At 34.4% G+C, this 25,531-nt stretch overlaps 2 protein-coding genes across 2 annotated transcripts in view; both read left to right on the top strand.

Moving 5' to 3' along the window:
- The window catches only part of RABGAP1L (RAB GTPase activating protein 1 like), an 802,566-nt gene that overhangs the window by 270,706 nt on the left and 506,329 nt on the right, over nt 1-25,531 (top strand). The gene's annotated exons all lie outside the window — the stretch shown is intronic.
- GPR52 (G protein-coupled receptor 52) lies at nt 5,030-6,563 on the top strand. Its single transcript, XM_025369047.1, has one exon. The coding sequence runs from the start codon at nt 5,068-5,070 to the stop codon at nt 6,151-6,153; it is 1,086 nt and encodes a 361-aa protein (XP_025224832.1). The 5' UTR covers nt 5,030-5,067; the 3' UTR covers nt 6,154-6,563.

Here is a 25,531-nt window from a genome sequence, read left to right as displayed (position 1 = left end):
ATTTTGAAAGGGATTGCATTAAATCTGTATGTTGCTTTGGGTGGTATTGTCCTTTTAACAATATTAATTCTTCCAATCCATGAACATGGCTTATCTTTTTAATGTGTTGTTTGGTTTGCTAGTGTTTTGTTAAGGATTTTTGCATCTATGTTCCTCAGGGATATTGGTCTCCTATAATTTTCTTTGTTGTATGTGTCCAGGTATGCTTTTGGTATCAAGATAATGCTGGCCTCATAGAATGAGTTTGGAAGTATTCTCTCCTCTTAACTTTTTAAGAATAGTTTGAGTAGAGTTGATATTAGTTCTTCTTTAAGTGTTTGGTAGAATTCAGCAGTGAAGCCATCAAGTTCTGGGCATGTCTTTGATGGGAGACTTTTTATTATTGCTTCAGTCTCTTTACTCATTATTGGTCTGTTCAGATTTTCTATTTCTTCATGGTTCAATCTTGGTAGATTGTATGGGTCCAGGAATTTAGCCATTTTTTCTAGGTTTTCCAGTTTGTTGGCATATATATTTTTCACAATAGTCTCCAATGATCCTTTGTATTTCCATGGAGTCAATTGTAATGTCTTTTTTTTCATCTTTGATTTTATTTATTTGGGTCTTCTTTTTTTGCTTAGTCTGGCTAAGGGTTTGTTGATTTTGTTTATCTTTCCAAAATCAAGTTTTTGTTTTGTTGATCTTTTGTACGTTTTTTAGGTCTCAATTTCATTTACTTCTGCTCTGCTCTTTATTCATTCTACTAATATTGGGTTGGTTTGTTCTTGCTTTTATAGTTTTTTGAGGTGTGTCATTAGGTTATTTATTTGAAGTCTTTCTATTTCTTTGATTAGGCATTTATTTCTATAAGTTTCTGTGTTATTATTGCTTTTGCTGTATCTCATAGGTATTGGTATGCTGCGTTTCCATTTTTATTTGTTTAAGAACTTTTAAAATTCTCCTCTTAATTTCTTCATTGACCCATTGGTCATTCAAGAGCATATTGTTTAATTTCCATATATTTGCACAGTTTCCAAAGCTCCTCTTGTGATTTTTAGTTTTATTCCATTGCAGTAAGAAAAGATACTTGATATGATATAAATCATTTTTATAAAATTTGAAATTATTCTAAGACTTTTTCTGACCAGCAGCCATCAGAAGAAAGAAGAGAGTGGGGGTTTTATTTGTTTTATTCTTGTATTTTTGCTTATTTATGGTTCAGGGAGTACACGTACAGGTTTGTTACATGGGTGAATTGTGTGTCACTGGTTTGGTATACAAATGATTTCATCACCTAGGTAGTGAGCATAGTGAGCATAGTACCTAATAGGTAGTTTTTCAGTCCTCTCACCCTCCACTTTTCCTGTGGAGTCAGGCCCAGCATCTACTATTCCCCTCTTTGTGTCCATATGTACTCAGTGTTTAGCTCCCACTTGTAAGTGAGAAAATGCAGTATTTGGTTTTCTGTTTTTGCATTGATTTGCTTAGGATAATGGCCTCTAGCTGCATCTGTCTTTCTGCAAAGGGCATGATTTTGTTCTTTTTATGGCTGCGTAGTACTTCATGGTGTATATGTACCATGTTTTCTTTATTCAGTCCATTGTTGATAGGCATCTAGATTGATCCATGTTTGCTATTGTGAATAGTGCTGCATTGAACACATGACTGCATGTATCTTTTTGGTAGAATGATTTCTATTCCTCTGGGTTGAATGCTAGTTCTGTTTTAAATTTTTGAGAAATCGTCAAACTGCATTTCACAGTGGCTGAACTAATTTACATTCCCACCAGCATTATATAAGTGTTCCTTTTTTTCCACCACCTTGCAAACATCTGTAATTTTTTCACTTTTTAATAACCATTCTGACCGGTGTGAGATGGTATCTCATTGTGGTTTTGATTTGCAATTTTTAGTCTTAAGAATAATAATAACCTGTTTCAGTCCCAGTTTCACAAGTCTATAATTATAGGCAAGTTATACTTACTATCTCTAGTATCTGCTTTCTTCGTTTGGAAAAGGATAATGATGATACCTGCTTCATAGAGTTTTAAGATTTTTATAAAGGAGAAGTATATAATGCACACAGCACAATGCTTGACATATAGAAAATACTCAACAAATGTTAGTTATCTTCCATTTTTATCTTGATTTTCCTGGTGTATTTTAATTCTGAAATAATTTGTAAATTAGTTCTAAGTCACTTTTAAGAAAAGTGCTGATCCCATAAGAAGTATGTTTAAAATAGTGAATGTTTGTCTGTAGTAAGTCAAAATAATCAGAAATGTTTTTAATGTCCATCAAATATTTGAGTTTAATTTGCATTGTTCTAGTTTAGGTATGTGTAGCTCAAGCACTTAGAACAAATTTCTTTGACCATTTGACCTTTTTTTCATATTAGGATAAAAAGTGGATAAGCAATGTTTCTATTTATTCTAATTTCTGTGCTCTGTTGAGATCATATTTGACCTTCATTATTTCTCTGAATAGATTTTGGTACAGTAGTGCTAGTTCTGTTGATTTGTTTGTACAGTTAAATACATCAAACTCAGCATTTTTTTGTGGGTGTGGTAGGGATTGGAGAGATTAGTAAATGATTTATAATTTCTGTTAATTAAAATATAGCTATATATTTTAGAGATAAATTAGTAGTCAAATCACTTTAGTTCATGAAGACTTGGCAGATTTTTAATAATTAATAAGTTTTTTCTGCCAATGAGCATTAGATTACTGCTGACTTTTTAGTGTCATAGTACCTTGTGGTAGTTTCTTTACAGGGTTTACAGGAGTATGCCAGTTTATTTTTTCTGTCCTGTCCATGCAAAATAATCTTTACAAATGCTATAAGGAGAATACCTTGAGAAGATCATAAATACCTTAATATATTATAAAGATCGGTCAGTTCCATTGTCTTCTTTTGTCAGTCTTGATCGGAGCTTGCCGAGTAAGTCTATAAGCCTGCATGTGCCTGGCAACTGTTACCTAGTGACAGTTTCAGCTGCAGTAGCCATTGGCTGTGCTGTTGATTGGGGCAGGAGGGCCGAGTCACCTTTCTGATGGTGAGTTTTTCTGCATCAGCCCAGGATGAGGAGGAGGAGGAGGAGGGCTTGGGCTCAGGTGGAGGCATTGATGCTGAGAGATTGTGAAGAATATACTGAGAGCATCCTTGTAACTGCATCACAGTAAATCGGACTTCTGAATCAAGCAGCCCAGCCTAGCAGCTGATAAGAGTGAATGTAGGTGAGAAGCATTACCTTATTCCTGTAACAAGAGAACTATTTTGTGATAAGTGAAACTAGGAATGTACAAGAAGAAATATCCTGTGGCTATTATAAAAGAAGAAGGACTTGCCTGAATGACTTGGTGGTGCACCAGAAAATAACTTTCAGAAGAATGCTTTCTATTAAGCTGCTGCATTGTTCCTGGAGGAAACGTTATTTCTAATGCATGTTATTTCTTCAAAAGATAGGATAACAAAGAATGACAAGAGACTCTCTGAAATGACTTTACTTTTAAAAAATACTTTGGCAAATGTTAACCTGATATCAAAATGACCTTGGAAGCATTTTGGATGGATTCTATCCTGCCAGCCTTGCAATATTTCAAACTCTAGGATTTAAACTCATCTTGATACTTTAGAGGTATTTTAAAATAAGACTAACTTGCAACCTACCTAATGGCCCCTGTGTTAATTGAGCAGTTGCTCAAAATAGAATACAGAAATAGAAGAGGCATTTTTTAACATATGGCTGCTACATAACTGCAAATGTAATAAACAAGGTAATTTTCCACTTTCAGAAGATATAGTTGAAGTAATGATTTAATGTGTTAATCATCTACCAAAAATAGAAAAGGTATAGCAAAATAGAATATGAAGCCTATTAGAAATACCTAAGTAATAAATAATGGCAACATTTCTGGTCAAATAAGCTCAGAGTGTATTGAAAAGTTTTATTATTGTCTAACTTTATATTTACATATATATGTGAGATATGGGTGTACAGTTGCAAAGGTGAAAAGTAACTGTGAGTTACATATTTTATTTTTATGCTCCATTGTAAGGAAGGTGGTATATCAAATAACAAATGTTATTTTAAGTTATAGATGCCAAATTAATATCAAAAATGATTTCATTTTGAAAAGGAAGAGGTATAAGTTACATTGCTGTTAGTACCACCAGTAACTGTAATGAACTAAAAGTGCTTTCATCTAAATGCTTTAAAAATGCATGCAGAATTAAAACTTCAGAAGTTTATTATATTTTGCCAGGTGTTAATTCATTAATTCATTGTATATTATCTTTTCTATTGGAAAATACTTTTTTCTCATGAGAGTTATACGGCAATCTGTAGTCTCTTACCTCTGTTCTGCCCATGTAGAGATGAATCTTCGAATTAACTTTGATAGAGTTGTTTTTCTTAGATTTTAGAAAAATGAGAAATAGATGATAAATTTGACCCCCCAACATCAATCCCTGAACTAAGCCCAAAGACACTCTTTTCCACAATGAACTTTTTCTCAGCTTTTCAACCAAATTTGAGGTCTTAATTATTTAAAATCTAAAATACGAATGCATTTTTCATCATAGATAAAGCAGGAAGCCTGAGACGGTTTAAGAGTTTTCTTTTCTCATTCTTTCTAGTTGTTCCCTAAGAAACTGCCTCTCTTGGAGAACAGCCCACAGAAGCTTTTCTTCCTTTGGCAATTCATTTTTTTTTTCTTTTTACAGATTTAATTTTTCATAGTGCAAGATAATAAGTCTATTTTCTCTAGAAGTACCTTATGCCTGCAAAAAGTTCTTTGAGGGCAAAGGAAACTAATTAGTGACCTCTTTTCACCTCCTTTCTAGCTTACCCCCTTCTCTCCACCCCCCACCCCCCCGCCCCCCGCCCGAAAGCTGAGGTGTGTCACTGCTGAACTGAGGCTGATGAAGAGACTTGAGCACTCTCTGGGACTCTCAGCTGTGACAGAAGCACTGACATTGTCTACTGAAGCAGGTTCTGAAACACTCGTGTGCGGTGTTTAATAGATGCTGGACAGGGCACCTGCTTGCGGTGGCCAAGTCTGCAGGTATCTTTAAATTTCCAAGCCATGAATGAATCCAGGTGGACTGAATGGAGGATCCTGAACATGAGCAGTGGCATTGTGAATGTGTCCGAGCATCACTCCTGCCCACTTGGATTTGGCCACTACAGTGTGGTGGATGTCTGCATCTTCGAGACAGTGGTTATTGTGTTGCTGACATTTCTGATCATTGCTGGGAATCTAACAGTTATCTTTGTCTTTCATTGTGCTCCACTGTTACATCATTATACTACCAGCTATTTCATTCAGACGATGGCATATGCTGATCTTTTCGTTGGAGTTAGCTGCTTGGTTCCTACTCTCTCACTTCTCCACTACTCCACAGGTGTCCACGAGTCATTGACTTGCCAGGTTTTTGGATATATCATCTCAGTTCTAAAAAGTGTTTCTATGGCATGTCTTGCTTGCATCAGTGTGGATCGTTACCTTGCAATAACCAAGCCTCTTTCCTACAATCAACTGGTCACCCCTTGTCGCCTGAGAATTTGCATTATTTTGATCTGGATCTACTCCTGCCTAATTTTCTTGCCTTCCTTTTTTGGCTGGGGGAAACCTGGTTACCACGGTGACATTTTTGAATGGTGTGCCACCTCTTGGCTCACTAGTGCCTATTTTACTGGCTTTATTGTTTGTTTACTTTATGCTCCTGCTGCCTTTGTTGTCTGCTTCACTTACTTCCACATTTTCAAAATTTGCCGTCAGCACACCAAAGAGATAAATGACCGAAGAGCCCGATTCCCTAGCCATGAGGTAGATTCTTCCAGAGAGACTGGACACAGCCCTGACCGTCGCTACGCCATGGTTTTGTTTAGGATAACCAGTGTATTTTATATGCTGTGGCTCCCCTATATAATTTACTTTCTTCTAGAAAGCTCCCGGGTCTTGGATAATCCAACTCTGTCCTTCTTAACAACCTGGCTTGCAATAAGTAATAGTTTTTGTAACTGTGTAATATACAGCCTCTCCAACAGCGTTTTCCGGCTAGGCCTCCGAAGACTGTCTGAGACAATGTGCACATCCTGTATGTGTGTGAAGGATCAGGAAGCACAAGACCCCAAACCTAGGAAACGGGCTAATTCTTGCTCCATTTGAAGAGAGCTACATAGTAAATCAAATGTAATCTGACAGTGGTTTTGGATCATATTCTAGATTCATCTGGAAATTTGCCATCAGAGAAATATTTACTTGAATAGTTGACTATAAAATGAAGTATGAGACTAAAGGTTTCTCTTTTTTTTTCTTTTTCATGGAAGAAACTAAAGGGAAGGATGTATAGAGGGTTATCTCATGAAATAATTACAGCATGTGAGTATTTGTGTGCAGTAATAGGAAAAATTAAGCACTGAGATGAAAAATAATATCTCAAATCTTCTGCAGGACATGAGCAAGCTCCTTGGCTTGGCGTTTTTGTCTTTCTGTCTGACTGTACCATGCCTCTGTCTTTCTCACTTTGTCTGTTTCTCTCACTCTTTGTGGAAGTTATTACTTACATAAATTGCCCTTTATAGAAAAATGCTACATATTATATATGTGGCAAAGTATAATCTTTTGCATCAAAGTGTACATTTAATCACACTAATCTACAATCCATAAGTGATCTCTTCATGGAGGATGCACAGTAAGCATTGCATTTTATTACTTGCCAAACAACCCCTTTGCTTGTGTTTCTAGAATCTTCTCTGCAGCACAATTTTTCTGCTACAAACAAATAGAAACAGTATTTTTGTTTCTTCTGGGTGAAATGACATTTGCTTTTCCCCCTTTTCCTAACAGTCTCCTGGTTTTTTTTTTTTTTTTTTTTGTCTCTTTTTCTTGATCTGCATCCATTGCTACCTTACTTTAGAAGTGTCTTAGCTATTGAAAGAATCTACTGTATAAAGCATCTATAATGTTAAATAATGTATTTCTTCCAGCAAAGCAATCTGGTAGCTTATTAAATATTTTTAATGGCTTTTTGAAACATTTTTATCTGGTTCCTTTTAAATTAGTTCATCTGCTTAAAAGTGATGTCTTTTTTTGCTATAGTAAAGCTTTGTTTTTCTTTAAGAAAACCCACTAGTAATTCTAATGCAAATGCAGGATACTCACCTAGCAGTGAGGCATTACTCTTAAGGGTACTTAGAATGCCCTTTTAAAAAATAAGTAAATAAAATAAAACATGAATCTTTTTTGTGTTAGGTCTATGATAGCTTACTGTTGTGTCCACTAGTCAGTCATTTGTGTGATATGCGTTTGCACATATTATATTTTTTACAGCAAAGAAAATGTAAATTATGTTATCTGTGCCTAATGTTTTCTTAGCAAAATATATAGATCAATGTTGTTTAAGTTGTCAACATTGGAAAAAGTATATACAAAAACTTATTTTAAGAGAAAAATACTTTTGTGTAACTGTTATTTAGATATTTATATTAGACAAAGCTGCATTTTTAGTGCTGCTGAGAATATAATATACTTAATTATCAAATACAGGTAAGAGCCGACAGTATTTTCTTTTGTAAGATCTGTTTTCAAATGCAGAGATTAACTTATTTTTTTGCGTGCTACATGGGATTGTGTAATAAATTATCAGGGGTTTAGATATAGCAAAGTAGCATTTTGGGGAATTAGTGAAGCAGGTATGAGCAGTAAAACATCTAAATATTACTTTTTTACCATAAGTTTCTTGCCTGAAAGATATTTTAAAATTTATATCAAACTACTGAGTATTTTTCTTCTCAGCATTTTTGATTTCTTTGTTTTATGAAATGCATTTAATAAAATGTGCCTATGACTCTTCAAATTAGAAGCCAACCATGTTTGCACCCTGGTGGTTTGGCTTCAAAGGTCTTTTAGTAGAAATGTTGTCATTTTATTGAGGTTGTTCTGAACCCCTGTATATTTTTAAACGTGTAAGAAAAATTTAAAATAAAGAATAAAACAATATTCTATATATCAAAATCAGACTTTGCCTCAGTTTAATAAAACACTTAGGACAAGAGTTTACTTTTTTGGGAATCAAAAAATAATTGTTTTATACTTCTGTAGCTTGGGTTTATATTTATTCTTGTCCCCTGTTTGCCAGTGGCATCTTGGTTTAAATGTGCCTTTTAAATTCAGACCAGTTCAAGGAAAACATAAAGTTCAAGGAAATACAGTACTGCTAACATTCCAGATATCACCTATAAAATCTTCAAAATTATACATATTATTTGGTAATCGTATCTTAATTTCTTTAAGGAATAAATATAGTTAGAAAAGACCCAGTGGATTCTGTGTACAGAAAGCCTGAGGCCACGCTTACTGCATTTTATCCTTATTATGTGCCAGGCTCACTGTTCAGTTTTACATGTGTTATACATTTAATCCTCACTACAGCCTTTTGAGATAATAGTTATTATTCCCACTCTAAAGATAAGGAAAGAAAGAAAAATGATTATTCGTCAGTTAACTAGTCAATGGCAGAGGTTCCCGCCCATCCAGTAGGCCTGGGCCAAAGCCTGCCTACTTCACCAGTAGGCTACACTGCTTTCATTTCAAAAGCCTTTAAATTTTTGTACCTCTGTCTATACCTTTTCCCTACAATATTTCTCTGAGTTTTATTTCTTTTTTTCTCATCATAAGTCTTTTGCTTGAGTTCTTTTCTTGTCTTGTGATCTTTTTCTTTGATCTTACAAGTTTCTTTTATTAAAACAGCAATCTGATAAGCTCAAACTTACCAGTTTAGTCTGTAATCAAACTGAAATTCTTAATATTACTTTGGTTTGCTTTTGTTATTTCCCTTGAATAACTTTTTGAAATCTCTATCAATTTCTTTTTGAAAAAAAATTGTTTTGAAGAGGAAGAGTAGAAAAGAAAGGCTTTATCATAGGCTGAAAGAGGCTGAATGAGGCAAGTTCTAAGTTTAGTTTTTAAATTTACTATAGTTTTTATATACAACTCTAGGGCAAACCACTTAACTTTCTTTTGTCATATTTAATGTGTTTATATAATAAGATAATACTTATTTTGAAACCTCTCTTTTTAGGTAATGTGTTTTAAGAATAGGAAGCATAACCATTTTTCTCATCATTGTATTGTATTTTGTGGTAATTATCCGGCTTGGTTGTAAAAGACAGCCCAAAAATAATGCATTCTGTATTCTCTTTCCTAAGGGTTCTATTATTTGCATAGCTGTTTCTAGAGTTATAGAGTGTTGGAAAGCTTCATAATTTACACTATTAGTATATGAAACTTGGGCTGAGATCCAGGCCCTCATAAACTGCTTGGCCTTAGGTAAGATACCAAATGCTCTAAAACCTTAGTTTTGGCATTGATTAAAAAATATTAAGTCAGAGACTTGTAGCTCCCTGTTCAGCTGAATTTGAGAACTAAATGAAAATTTGTAGTATGTGTGCCCAGCACAGCACCTGGCACAAAAAAAAATGTTCAGAATATGGTAGCTGCTGTTTTTGTTTGTTTGTTTGTTTTTTGTTTGTTTGAGGCGGAGTCTTATTCTGTTGCCCAGGCTGGAGGTCAGTGATGCGATCTCAGCTCACTGTAAGCTCTGCCTCCTGGGTTCATGCCATTCTCCTGCCTCAGCCTCCTGAGTAGCTGGGACTACAGGCGCCCGCCACCACACCCGGCTAATTTTTTGTATTTTTAATAGAGACGGAGTTTCACCGTGTTAGCCAGGATGGTCTCGATTTCCTGACCTCGTGATCCGCCCACCTCGGCCTCCCAAAGTGCTGGGATTACAGGCGTAAGCCACTGTACCTGGCCTGTAGCTGCTGTTTTATTATCTTTGTGGGTGCCATATTTATTAACATCACAACTTAAAGGTCACTAATCCCAATTCAAACAGAAATAATCCATTGAGCATTAGGGTTTTCTAAGATAGCATTTCTTTTTGTAAATTGATTTAAACTCAAATTTTGGGTTAAACTCAGATATTTCAAGTGTATTTCTGAAAGCTCATTTCCCAGGAATGGTTATTCATGAACACATCGTTTGAGATTAAAGATATCCAGCAAGCGGATGTTGAGATGAGACAGTCAGGCATGATTCAGAGGTTAACCTACCTCTTACTTTATTACACTAAATATGCTTAAACATTTTATTCTCATTAGGGAAGTAATAATAGGAAGGATTATCCAGGGATGTCTTGTCATTTGTCTTTGCACTTTAATTTTCCTCATTTATTAAAATGGGATTTGAAGTATTTTGTCATGTATCTATTTCTTGGGAGAAACAATGATTAATAAGCTGATTTGCTCCATAGATACCATAAATTATGTGAATTTAAAGATAAACGAAGTTGCCTTAAAGGACCTTTCCTCTTTTCCTCCCTACCCTAGAAGGTAATCATTAGATGTGAAAAAGATACAATTATATAGTAAGTAGATAAAAAAGATTTAGATGTGAGAAATCTGCTGGTGTAATATTCTGAGCATAGATAGTACCATGTATGTGCAGGTAGGGCCATTTTGGTGCATAGGAGCATGTATGTGTTACTGAGTCAGTGCTATACTCTGATGTGTAGGTTCCAAAAGATGCTCTTTTCCTTGAGCAGAACTTTATTTTAGATTAAGAGAGATATGTAGAAAGTGGTACATCCTGTAACCAAATATATAGATATTGAGGAAAACAAAATGGCTAGAATAGAAAAACCAGTTCCCATTTTATGATTTCTCATAAATGGAAGTTTGATTCAGTGTTAGTCTTGCTCTGTATTTTAAAATATTAATAACTTTTCTTAGTAGTAAAAGTGTTTTTTAAAATATTAACATGATGTAATTAAGTTTTTCCTTCATGACTATTTTGTTTTAATTTTTTACAATGAGCATTGGTAAAATTTCTTTTATAATCAGGAGAATTAATATTTGGTTTAAAAGAATGCTGAAAGCTGGGTGTGGTGGCTCACGCCTGTAATCCCAGCACTTTGGGAGGCCAAGGTGGGCGGATCACAAGGTCAGGAGATTGAAGCCATCCCTGCCAAAATGGTGAAATCCCGTCTCTACTAATACAAAAATTAGCTGGGTGTGGTGACATGCACCTGTAGTCCCAGGTACTTGGGAGGTTGAGCCAGGAGAATCACTTGAACGCAGGAGGTGGAGGTTGCAGTGAACTAAGATCGCACCACTGCACTCCAGCCTGGCGACAGAGCGAGAGTCCTTCTCGGTCGGGGGTGGGGGAAGAAGAAGAATGCTGAATATTTAAAAAATATTTTAACATTTCATGAAGCAGCTTATGTTGATGCTACAAATAACACTATCCAATAATGTCTCAATATTGTCTTATAAAGATAGGCTATATAGTTTTTCTGAGTTCTGTAATATTTGTTATTTCAGGTAGATTTTTCCGATAAACTTGACAACCTTCTCCTTGCAATAGTAGATGTTCTTGACTTATTTTTGTTTTAATGTAAACAGTTTGAGGTGTTACTTGATGAATCTGAAATGGTTCTCAATCACTGTAGGATTTTCTTTCTTTTTTTTTTTTTTGAGACAGATTCTCGCTCTGTTTCCCAGGCTGGAGTGCAGTGGCGCTATCTCTGCTCCCTGAGAGCTCTGCCTCCCGGGTTCACGCCATTCTCCTGCCTCAGTCTCCCGAGTAGCTGGGACTACAGGCGCCCACCACCACTCCCAGCTAATTTTTTGTATTTTTAGTAGAAACGGGGTTCTACCTTGTTAGCCAGGATGGTCTCGATCTCCTGACCTCGTGATCTGCCCCCCTCGGCCTCCCAAAGTGCTGGGATTGCAGGCATGAGCGACTGCACTAGGCCCACAGTAGGATTTTTAAATGCATCATTGATGGCACCTTTCTGCATTTTTCACATCTTTAAACAACAAAAAGATGGCCCTGCATTAGGAAATAGGCTCTAGCTGGTACGTTACCTGCATTTCCTACATAGGCAGAATTCTCCAAAGAACATATTTATAATTTTTAAGGGTAACTTTTATTCTGCTTTTATGTATGACTTTCTACAAAGGTGAAGAAAATAACAGTAATAAATTTAGCAGGAGTCTGTTATATCTGATAAATATTTAACACGAAAGGCACATATCACCACCTTCATTATGGTAAATGGAGCCAAATTAGTTTTTGAGATTCTAAAATTCTAAGGTTTAAAGTGATAAATATCAGGAAACGTAGTACATAATAATGGAATTCATGAAATGAAAATAATTTGCAAAAATTTGAAAACTTCCAAAAATGATACTTTATACAAAAGAAATACCTATCATTGACTTAAACATTTGACCCCAGTTTTATTTTATTTTCTACTTAAGCAATTGTAAATAAGGTTGATGCCAGTTAAAAAATGGCAAAATATATATTATAAATGCAATTATTTTAATTGCAAGGCACAAACAAGGTACAGAGTTGTACGACCTGTTCTTTAAAATTTTTAAATTTATTTTTGAATAAAATGTGGATTGTAGCAAGATATGTGCAGTAATTTTGTCTGAGATTATATATGACACAAAGAATGTTTTTGTACATACTCTGTGAAGTATAGCTTTAAGACGTTTACTTATGTTATTAATAGAGTTTGAAGTTTAATATAATTATTAGTGGATGGCACATTTTTATACAAATAACCTCTTCACAATTATTCATTTACTTTTTCAGGAATTATACAATTAAAAATGCTAAATTGGTAAGAAATTATTGGAAAATGCTGCAAGTTGAAATTTGGAAATGCTTATAATGCTTTTGAAAATTATAATGCTCTTGACATTATAAACGAGGTGTATTCTAAAAGCTTCTGTGAGTAAACACTATCTCATTTCACATATAGAAATCTGACATAAGATTTTAAGTGACCCTAACAAGATCATGTCGTTTGACAAAGATACTACTGACCACATGTTTTGTGTGACAGTAATGTTGCCTGTGATAAAGTTCTTGAATAATGTATTTATAGATGACTGGTAATAGAGTGACCTGATCTTTCTTTCTTGAGAAGAAAATGAAGACTTACTTATTTGATATAGAAGAAATTCTGTGTGAAATTTTTTCTTTTAATTCGTGACGCAGGAAAAATTATTTTAAAATTAACTTTATGTTGGAGATGTGATTTTTGATATCATAGAAATTTTTGATACGATGTATTATCAGCCTTGATTGGTGTTTTAATATTTCTTAAAACAGTTTTTTATTTATAGAGGGTAACAAAAAATTTACTTCTCCTTTTGAAAACACAGCAGTCATCTACTGAATATATTGAGATATGTAGAATAAATTGAACAGTGTTTGCTGTGTATTCTAAAAACTATAACCTTAAAGATGAAGACATCATGTACCCTAGAACTTAAAGTATAATAATAAAAGATGAAGACATCAAAATCACATTATATTAATATACCTACTTTTGGAAAGTACTGATTTCATAGTCATGTATTTTATGTTTTGAATTTTTTTTGTAATAGATTTGCAATGTTGTTGAGTCATTATAGGTTGGATTTTTCTCAAGCATTATGATGGAAAAGATTTTGATTTTTCAGGCTATAGTGCTTTTGTATGTTTGTAATCCAAAATATCAGTCATGGGATCAGTGATTAGTTTGAATTAGTGATATATTAAATAAAGCCTTTTAAATAAATAATTCAGTTTTATTTCAATGAAATAAATGTAGTTACAGAAAAATTAAAGGGACTCAAATTAGGCAAACACAAGATTGCCTTGTAAATGTCCTTAGAGGAAATCTTTAAGTAGTTTCTAGTGTCTGTATCAGTTGAATAAAAATGAGTTCCATTGAGTTATTTGAAAAGTTTATTTTCTTAAATATGTAAAATTTCCATAACAATTTTATAGCTACTTAATTTATGTTACTTATTTAAAGAGTTTGCAGGATGAATCATTGCAAAGTCCAAATTTGGATTTTAATCTGAATTAACCAGATATTTTTGCATTTCAAATCAACAAGTTAGTTGAGTAAATATTTATCGACTATGCTATGTTAAGGGCATACATTGTGGTTCTATAATAGTCTTGGATTCTTAAGAGTAACTCATTGAATTGTGTGAGTCCAATAAGCAGGAAGATTAATTTCTAGAATTTGAGGGAGAGATTGCAGAAAAGTCATAGGAACTATGTAATACATTGTAGCATTAGAGGGATTAATGCACTTTACAATATGAATTGGCTTCCATATTTAGCCATGTGTTTGGATGTTATAGTTCTAAAGGATACCACAGGATATTTGAGACGTTATTAAAGTGAAAGGAGAGGAAATGTTCAGTGTTCAGATTAGTACAAAAGTGTTGTGGGGAGAAATACACCATACCTTTGGAATGCAGTGTAAGAAAAAGAAAATATCCTTTATGTGGATTATATCTGATTAGAGTAAAATCATCACTTTAGGTATAAATTATAAGGTGTGAGATTAGGACGGGAATATTAACATGGGCAGAAGTAGCTTGAGGAATTGCACATAGGACATGTTATACCAACTCAGGCATCATCTTTTTTTTTTTTTTTTTGAGATGGAGTCTTGCTTTGTCACCCAGACTAGAGAGTGATCACCAGTGTCACCCAGGCAGTGGAGTAATCTTGGCTCACTGCAGTATCCACCTCCCGGGTTCAAGTGATTCTCCTGCCTCAGCTTCCCAAGTAGCTGGGACTACAGGTGTGCACCACCACACCCAGCTGATTTTTGTATTTGTAGTAGAGACTGGGTTTCACTATGTTGGCCAGGCTGGTCTCAAACTCCTGAACTCAAGTGATCCACCTGCCCTGGTCTTCAAGTGATGGGACTACAGGTGTGAGCCACCATGCCTGGCTTCAGGCATCTTCTTAGACCACTTTTTCTAGAGTTGTTTTCCTAATACTTGTCTTGTGATTACAAGTGAATGTCACTATATACAGGCTATTATGACAGGCAGGTTTTAACTTCTCTGTCAGTCAAGTTAATCATATTATGTAGGCCTAATATTTTTTGAATAATAGAATCACTCATTCTTTCATTTAAGTATTTATCAGGTTGTTACTGTGTGCAGGGGACTATTCTTAATGCTACGTAAGATAAGGAAATTTCTAAGTAAAACAGATTTTCAGTTCTCCAAGAGCACTTAGACTGCAAGGGGCTATATGGACTTTATATGGATAACTATAGGGCAAGATAGGAGTTGACAAATTATAGTCCACTGACTGTTGTAGATACAATTTTGCTGGACCATAGCAGCGCTCATTCATTTATATATTACCTGTGGGTGCTTTTGTGCTACAATGGTAGAGAGTAGTTGTGATGGAGATGTTATGTCCTACAAAGCCTAAATATTTACTGTCTGGCCCTTTACAGAAAAGAATTTGCTGACCCTCTGTTATGAGACATTATAATGCCTTTTGTATGCTACTCGCAATAGAATGTTGTGCTTTTATGTTTGCTAAAGGATCTCATATGAAGGAGTGATTTCAACCTGATTCAGTCAGGCATCAGGAAAATTTCTAGCATATGAGTAAAAACCTAGATATTGATTCCTCCTCTATGATTCCAGTGGTTTGTCAATTGTATATCTGTCTGTAAATGAAACACAGATCTACTTTTTCTAATTAGTTCTTTTTTTTTTTTAATTTATTTATTATTATTATACTTTAAGTTGTAGGGTACATGTGCATAACGTGCAGGTTTGTTACATATGTATACTATTATATAATTAGTCTCAGGTAAAGTTCTTTGCATATCAAACTTAGTGTCTAGTTTCTTAACTACTAATATAGCATAATCATATTTTACTTTTAAGCATGGAGTCAGCAATAATTAACATTGGATGTAGTCTTCAAACTTCAGAAGCATTTGTTAAACTTCTCATCAATAAATGATAATCTCATAGTCTAAAAGAGTTAATTTACTTATAAGTAAGCATGCCTTTTTTGTAGTACTCTGATAGGCAGTAAAACAAAAAACTACAAAACAGAAGATCTAGCTGTATAAGAGCCAAATTTACATGCAACTCTAAAACATACACGACTTAAGAGAATTTATAATTCAGCACCAATGTGTGACATTTTTAATAGGCTCTTAATAATATATAAGTTAGAAGATAAATGGATATAGTCCTACACTTGGCTAAGATGTATTGCAGTGCTAGGAGTTTTATGTTTTTTGTCATTGTCAACTAATGAATGAAAATACAAAGCAATTTTAAATGAGCCACGATTTATATTTACACAAAATTAAGCTGTTTTAAAAATCTTGATGTTTCAGTTAATCACAGGTATTTGATACATTATTTAATAATATTTGCCTTGGCGGTACTATTGTTTTAAACTATTAATAATCCGTTGGGAAGTTTTGGTTTTCTTCAAGTTTAGTAAATCAGTAAGAAAATGAATAAACAATCTTGATGTTTTTCTTGAAAATACAGTTCACTGAGTCTGTTAGAATAAAGGAAACGCTTACACAGTTGTCTGTTGTTGTCTGTGTGGGATTGGTTCCAGGACATCCCAGGGATACCAAAATCCACAGATGCTCAAGTCCCTTTTGTAAAATCGTATACTATAACCTACACACACCCTCCCGTATACTTTAAATTATCTCTGAATTACTTATAATATCTAATACAATGTAAATGCAATATAATTAGTGGTATTATTTAGGGAATAGTGACAAGAAATGTACAAATACATTTCAAGTACATATACAAGTCTGTATATGTTGAACACAGATGCAACCATGCATTTTTTTCCCCTGAATATTTTCAAGCAGTGGTTGGTTGAACCTATGAATATATAGGACTGACTGTATATGCTTTTATGCTTTCAGTACTGTTTAAAGTCATTGAGATAGTAGAGCCATCATTATAACCCATATAGTCAGAGTGAATACCTTAATAATGTTTATTGTATGTTTTCCCAAACAAATGAATAGAATAATTTTATGTAAAATTGTGTATTAAAAGATTGTAGATGGTCAGGTTTCCATTAGTTTGATTTTGAGAGAAATAATTCAGAGAATCATTAGGTCCTTCTGCCTTTTTCAGAACAATCAATGGACTGAAGGGTCTTAAGAGAAGACCTTAGGGATTTCTTATAGAGATAATTTGAGTGACAAAGTATTGTTTCCACTTTTTTATATACCCACCAGCTTGCCCTTCCATAATTGGCACCTTTTAATTTCTGACAATGTTGTAAAAGGATGAGTTATAGCAAATCACTATTAAGTTATCTCAAATGTTTCTAATTCTCATCCCTTCCACATAATTAACTTCCTTTTATTCTTCCTCATTCATTTTAGTTATTTTTATTTTTAATTGTCAAAGAAATATTTGCTCATAAAGGAAATTTAGGGAATGTTTAAAATGATAAAAAGAGACTAAATTACACATAGTTCTCTTACCCAGGTATAATTAGGTATGATGATAATGACAGTTGATTTTGGTTTTCTTTTCTTTCATTTCCCCCCTATGGATTAGGGCTTTTTCTAAAGGATTTTTAAATGTGGGTATTTATAACTTAAATGTTTTTCCATATTATTGCATATTGTTTATGAACATTTTTATAAATTAGGCCTTTCCACATTTAGTATTATTTTCTTAACTTTTAAGGGAGAAATACTGAAGCAAACAGTATGAAGGTATTTTACAATTATTTATATATATTGCCAAATTGGTTTCCCAAAGGAGTGATCCAGTTTATCTTCACACTAATAATGTATCAAACTATGATGATTCATTGCAAACTTGCTAGCAGCAATTCTACATTAATAAATAAATTAAAGGAATTTGATTTTTTACTTATTTCTTCCCAGCCCCTATAGGGAATTTGTTTACTTCTTTGCAATTTTTTTTTCTTCCCTACACAAAACATATAGGTAGGTAGGTAGGTGGGTAGGTAGGTAGATGGATGGATGGATGGACGGATGGATGAACTAGGATGGATCTGCTGAGCCTCTTTTAAACCAAATTGTCTCAAATTATGTATTCCAGAAGTCTTTAAGCTCAGATAATCTTCTCACTATTGTTATCTCACCATTTACTTTGTGCTGCTGCTGCTTTGTTGTTTAAGGCTGTGCATTATTTTAAGAACACTGAATTCTGTCAATGCTGTTCTCCCATTATTACTGCTATCTTCAGCATTGTCTGTTTCATTGTATCTTGTGTGTGCCACACAGCCATGTAGATAATGGGTTTGAGAAAGGTTTCAAAATTTTTTTCTATTCTTCTGCCTTTGTTGCAGTGATATCTCTACCGGCCTTTCAAGGTAGGGGAGGATATTTTCCTAAGCAGAAAATTTTGAGGCCTGTGTCCTTGGAGAGTTTGTGAACATGAAGATTTCAGTAGTTAAGCGCTGACCCCAGGCCTGGTATTGATACTTAGGATTTCCCTAACCTGCAGAACCATGGGAATAGTATCTACAGTGGTAGAGCCGTGGTAAGCAAATCAGCTTTCACATTAGAAAAGTCACGCTTGGTGTGGTTGTCTAACAAGCAAGCATGCTTGCAGGTCCGTACTGTTTCTCTTCATTATGTCTTTTACATCTCTCTGGTTCCTCAGAGTGGTTTGTATATAGTGGCTACTGAATTATTTGTTGAGCCGAGTGCAGAGTGCTCTGTATATAGTAAGTCATCTATTTCTTGAGCCGAATTGAATTTCTTAGGGTTAACAGTATTTCTTGGGTCTCTTCCAGTAGTTCTTTCATCTCCAACTCACTTGGGGATGTGGTTGGACTGAAGATTACTTCAAGATTCTTTTCCCCAGTGCTTTGCTGTTACCGACTGGGGAAGCTATGGAAAAGAATATTTTAGGAGAGTGGAATGATGATTTAATATACCTATCTTTTAATATAGCTTCCCACTTTAATTGAATTTTTGCTTCCAAAATGGACATTCAGTGGACTTATAGGCTCTTCTTGAATATGTGTCTTAAAGGGGGGTGGATGCACTTTGGGGTAGCTCAGGCTTTTTCCATAATGTTTATTTATATTCAGCTGAAATGAATATATTTTTGGCTTTTTCCCATTGTGATTATATAGGAAGAATGAGAATTTTTGTTTTACCCAAGAACCTTCTATATACCTTAGTAGAACCATTGTTTCTGTCCAGGCTTCTCCTGGTCTTGAACCATTCTCGTAAAATATGGTTTTGAAAGTCATCACCAACTTTTCCCTGAATATGCTCTGATAATACTTCTTTTAATGGTGCTCAGAGCTGAATAAAATGTTACATGCGTGATAGGACTAGTAACAGATGAGAGCGAGACTATCGTTTTCCCTTGGTTTATATAACTATTCTGCGATTTACTCAGGCCAGAAATAAGTTATATATTTTTAGTAGTTACATTTTGTCCTTTAATTTATTGAGTTTATTTTCAATAAATCCATATGTCTGCTTTACACCTGCTTAATTTATATTCCTTCTCCGTATACATACAATGGTTTTCGTTTTTTAAAACTAATATTACATTGTTATTTCCCTTCAACTTCATCTTGTTAGAGTTGGCTCAGTTTTTCCAGCATTTCTGAAACCTTTGTTCCGTTTCTAATACAGTCATTAAACTTTTGACTTCTGCAAATGTGATGTACTTTTTTTTTTTCAACTTTTATTGTAGGTTAAGGGGCTACATGTGCAAGTTTATTACTTGGGGAAATGTCAAGACACTGAGCTTTGAGGTAGGAATGATTCCATCACCCAGGTAGTGAGCATAGTACCCAATAGGTAGTTTTTCAACCCTCATCCCCTTCCCTCCTCCCTCTAGTGGTCCCCAGTGTCTGTTGTTCCAATTTTTATATTCACGTGTACCTATGTTTAGTTCTCTCTTGTAAGTGAAAGCATGTGATGTTTGGTTTTCTGCTCCTGAGTTAATTTGCTTAGGATAATGGGCCTCTACCTACATCTGAGAACGTGAACAGATGCTTCTCAAAAGAAGACATATGTGTGGCCAGCAAAGATATGAAAAAATGCTCAACATCAGTTATCATTAGAGAAATGCAAATCAAAACCGCAATGAGATACCATCTCACACCAGTCAGAGTGTCCGTTACTAAAAAATAAAAAATAGTAATAATAACAGATGTTGGTGAGGTTGCAGAGAAAAGGGAACACTTATATATTGTTAGTGCTTATTTTATAACATCTAATTTGATATAATCCAGATATTTGGATTTGTCAGATGAGAATTATTTATTTTCTAAGCTTATACTACATATTGGATTATAAATTTTTTAAAGTCCTTCTGTTTACCCGTTAAGCAACCAAAGTATAATTTGATGTATGATTATTTGATAGCATTTACTATGAGAAATGTTACCATTTGTATTCCATAACTACACTTAAAATACGGAAAGATTTTAATACAGATACCTTTAGCGTTTGGGACATATTTTGCAGAAAGGTTTTCAAGAATGCCTTTTAGTGGAGATTTGTAAAATGAAAGATAACAACCTTTGGGGTTTAATGTAGTTCTTCCCAAGGACAAATAAATGAATGGATGACTTTTCAAAATAATCCTTACAGAGTTATAATTTTGTGATGCTCTCCCCATCCTTAATTAATTGTTCTCTTTAATTACTTTCACAGAAAGCCCATCTACTCTCTGGGATTAAACTGTCGTCCTTTTGCCAAGTATTCCAAAATAGAACTCTCAAATCTGGCCTTGTACCTTTTTTTTCAGGAACATGTACTATGCTGCCTTCAATGAGCCTTCGTATTCTGGATTTTTCATAAAAATTGAAACCTGAACAGTTTCAAAGGAAAATCATTATTACCGTTTCTTGTTCCTTGTACTGTTCATCTCTTTTTGTTGTTGCTGTTATTGTTAATGTCATTGGTACCACTGCCTTCTTATATTTCCACTTCATAGCCCTGTCTGTTTAATAAATGTTCATTGAAAAAAAAGACTATCCAGATTTTTTCTTCTACCTTAATCACTATTTCATTTAGAATCCAGTTTATACACTTCGTTCTTCACTGTCTTTTAAGATACCTTCTCTGGTTAACCAGATCACTTTTTTTCCCTTCTTCCATAGAAAGATTACCTTATTTTTTTTTGAATCTTTATGTGTAGTTTTATTATATTCTCTATGTACTTTGAATCATAGGAACTTTAGGTTAACTGATAACTTATGGATACAGCCTCCTACCATGGCTAAAATTCCTTTCATAACTATCAGGGTAGCCTCTTCAATTATTATAAAGTTCTGTGACTTAGAAGATACTTCTTAATTATGAGCCCAAAATCTTCCTTTTGATCCTATTGACATAGGATCAAATGTCCACCATATCTCTGTGGAAACACAGAAATAAGTCTCCCTTTATGATGTAGCTCTTATGGCATATGAAAGCTACTGTTATATCTGCCTTCTCTTCTCAGTTTAAACATCTTTATTTCTTTAACACATTGCTAATTCATTCATTCAACAAATATTTATTGAGCATTTTTTTTTTGAGGCGGAGTCTGGCTCTGTCACCCAGGCTAGACTGCAATGGCGCGATCTCAGCTCACTGTGACCTCTGCCTCCCGGGTTTGAGCAATTCTTCTGCCTCAGCCTCCAGAGTAGCTGGGACTACAAGTGTGGGCCACCACGCCTGGCTAATTTTTGTACTTTTATTAGGTTCTGGGTTTCAACATGTTGGCCAGACTGGTCTCGAACTCCTCACCTCAGGCGATTCACCTGCCTCGGCCTCCCAGAGTGCTGGAATTACAGGCATGAGCCACCATTCCCAGCCTGTTGAGCGTGTTTTATGTGCAAGTCACTGTTTAGGTATTTGGAATATGGTGGACAGGAATGATAAACTCTTTTCTCATAGAGCTTACATCCAAATAGAGATAAAAAGTATTCTAGATTAAGATGTCAGCAAGTAAAAAAAAATAAGATAATTTCAGATTATGATGAATGCCATGAAAAGAATAGAACAAGATATTAGGATAGAGAGGTAATAGAGATGGGAGGCAGCTTGTCCATGAACCTTGATTTACAAATATCTCATCATTTTGGTTGCCTTCCACCACAACATGAATGAACTTAGCACTTTTAACATTCTTATGATGAAAGACTTCTGATCTGCTAATGTCCTCTATGTACATAGGAAAGTATGGAGCTTCTTAGTTACATGGAAGATGAATGAAGCTGTCTGAACTACATCAGTGAGGGAACTATTAAAGAAGGAGACACAAAAATGTAGACCTTTTGCAGTTATTGTTAGACGCATATTCTCTTGCTCAGTGTGCTCTTCTTACAGTGGGATGAGTAGTTGCCATATTTGGACAATGTGCTTCCTTTAGTGCAGCTCCCCACTTCCCTTAGTGCAGCTGTTTCAACAACAGGTCACCCTAGCTTTGTAGTGAACTTTTTTAGGTCTAGATTTCACCTGTTTGGAACTTGGAAAATCAGTTTATTGAACATAGTTGCAGGGCTTTGCAGTCATTCCTTACTTACTCAGCACTTTCTTTTACTTTAATGTGATCTTTTCTAATGTTTTTAGTAGATTTGGGAAGCTTACGTTCTCTGTTACCTTTAAAGTTAGCAAAAATGATATAAACAGAAGAGTACCTAGGCAGAACTTAGTAAAAAGCTTTCTTCTAAATTGATTTTTCTTTATTTAATTAGCACATTTTGAGTAAGGCCATATGTCTACCTCAAACTCTACCTAAACATGTTAATATCTAGTTCCCATTTTTTCCCTTTTGTTTAAAATATTTTATGAAATGTTTGCTAAAGAGACTGAAGCATAGGTTGGGCATGGTGGCTCACGCCTGTAATCCCAGCACTTTGGGAGGCCGAGGCGGGTGGCTCACTTGAGGTCAGGAGTTTGAGACCAGCCTGGGCAACATGGTGAAACCCCGTCTCTACTAAAAATACAAAAACTAGCCAAGTGTGGTGGCACACCCTTGTAATCCCAGCTACTCAGGAGGCTGAGGTAGGAGAATTGCTTTAACCTGGAAGGCAGAGGCTGCAATGTGCCAAGATTGCACCACTGCACTTTAGCCTGGATGAGAGAGTGAGACTTTGTCTCAAAAAAAAAAAAAAAAAAGAGAGAGAGAAGCATAATGGTTTAGCCTGCTCTCTAGAGTCAAATTGAAATTTTTTATTCTGTCACTTGTTACCTGTGTAATACTGGGCATGTTACCTAACATCTCTGACCATTGGTTTCCTAGTAATTGTATTGGCTTTATAGGGGTTTGTGAAATAATGATATATAAATTGCCCATCAGTGTCTGGCATATAGAAAAGTCCAATAAATGTCAGCAATAGCAGCTGTAGTCATTATTGTTCCTGGTCCACAGAAATTAAATATAGTCTATTTTGGGCTTTCTAGATCTAAAAACCCTTTAAATGCATGTGCACACACACAAATATATACACAGCTAGTTTTTTTGCCATTTATTCTTAGGGATGGACACAGTAAAAACATCTTTATTTTTTAAGTCTTATATGCCATCTGTCTAGAGTTTTACTAGATGAAGCATCAATGTTACCGTCTCTGAAATCCATATGTTCTTATTGAAAGCTTAAAATTTGTCTTCTCTCTAGTCATTTATCATCTTTTCAGGGGTCTACAATTTCTCAAAGATTAATACTACCACCAGATCTTCTAGTAGCTTCTTTGATATTTCTTTGTTTGAGCCTAGTTAAAAATAAGACATGGGCATGAGAGGCTGAAAATAAAGTCGAGAATTGCCTGGGTATTTCAGTTAGCCATGATTCTCAGGTCTTTGTTAGACAAAGAGTAAAATTATCTATACCAGGGAAGAGAAATAACATTTCTACTAAATAAATGTAAAAGTAATCACTAATAAATAGTAAATAACAAAGCTACTGTATGACAAGTACTGTAAATATATATTATATATTCATATTATATAATATGTTTAATCCTTTTAGCAACTCCTTTTTATAGGTGAGAAAATTGAGCATCAGTATTTAAATATCTTGGTTATCACACTTTTACTAAGTGGCAGAATCTATAGAATTTGCATCCAGTTTTGTCTGACACCAAACCATGTCCTTTCTACCTAATATATGCTACCTCCCCTACTATTTGGCAGTTAACATTATACTGACATGTATTAAACTGAAACTAATAAACAGAAGCTAATAAAGGATTTTTTTCTTTTGACTCTAGAAGATACTTCTAGAGTCAGAGAATTGATGAGGATCCATGAGTGAACTCAGCAAATTTCCCTCAGTAAGAAAACGTTAGCATTTTTGAAATATTATAAAATCATGAAATCTTAGGGTTGGAAGAAACCTTCTTGATTATGAGTTTTGTTTCCTGGCCACATGGCAATTATATATGTGGGATTATATTATAAAGAATTAATTTTATTATTGCTGTATCTGTAATATTTTGATTGAGATTTAAGATAAATTGTTACTTTTGTTTACTTATTTATTTACCTTATTTACTTCTTTATAACACTTTGTATTTTAAAAGTTTCTTTTATATTGTATAGTCTAATGGTTACACAAATATGATACATGTGAATTAGGATAAACAAATAGAGATTTCAGAATTATTCCACATGTAAGAGGTGCCCTAGTGCTCTAGTTTATAACAGAGGGATTGTTATGGCTTATACTGAAATACTAGAAGAGAGTTTTGCTTGCAAAACGTGTATACAAATAGGCTGATTTCATATTAAACAATTCTTCTTTATTGTAAGAATTCATCCTGATCATTGTTCAATAATGGATTCACATTCTACCTTATTTTTGTGATTGTGCTGGTGTTGTAGTATAAATTATAGTTATTTTCCACTTCAAAGTTAAATGTTATTGATGAGGTAAAATTAAGCATTTCACATGACAGTGTGGGCAGATATTTTTGTGTAATATGAAACAGTGAATTTCAAATAGTAGTTAATTTCTTAAACTAATGTTGAGCATAATATCCCTAAAGACAAAAAATTTTAAACCCAGAGAAGAAATCATAGACACTACATCTATATCTACCTCTCTCTCTCTCTCTCTCTCTCTCTCTCTCTCTCTCCCCCTCTCTGTCTCTCTGTCTGTCTGTCTCTCTGTAAAATCATTCCAGTTTCTTCTGCTTAGAACAGTAAGTTCCACGGGGCAGGGACTTTGTCACATTCCCCACTGTTTCTACCACCTAGTGCAGGATGCCATACATGGTAGATGTTCAGTAAATATTTGGGGGCAGACTGTGTTGGCTTTGCAGATAAGTGTTATACTAAAAATGAGGGAAATGCTTTTGCTTTTGAGTAGATTACACTGATAATCATTTCAGAGTTTTGCTTGAATATTTCTCAGGGTTTATGTTTTTTCCCCCTCTGAATTTCTAGATGCCATTAGCAGAATGTTTTATACAAAAGTTAAGAACAGAATGTTTATATTTGTGGTAAGTATATGCTTATGTGTATTTATGTTCATGTCTTTTTATCTAGTAATAGAAAAATGCAGCTGTTACTGTGTTTTGTCTCTCATCAGTTGCTAAGGGTTAGGTAAGTGTTGCTTTGATTTGTAGTCCCAGATAATAGGTTTAAATCTTTGTGCTTATATATCATTGTATATGAATATATTGCTGATAAGGGAAATTAGTTTGGTTATCAAA

Source organism: Theropithecus gelada, chromosome 1 (assembly GCF_003255815.1).
Source record: "Theropithecus gelada isolate Dixy chromosome 1, Tgel_1.0, whole genome shotgun sequence".
Lineage (NCBI taxonomy): Eukaryota > Metazoa > Chordata > Mammalia > Primates > Cercopithecidae > Theropithecus > Theropithecus gelada.
Note: the sequence above shows the minus strand (reverse complement) of the source record. Positions and strands in the feature narration are given on the sequence as shown.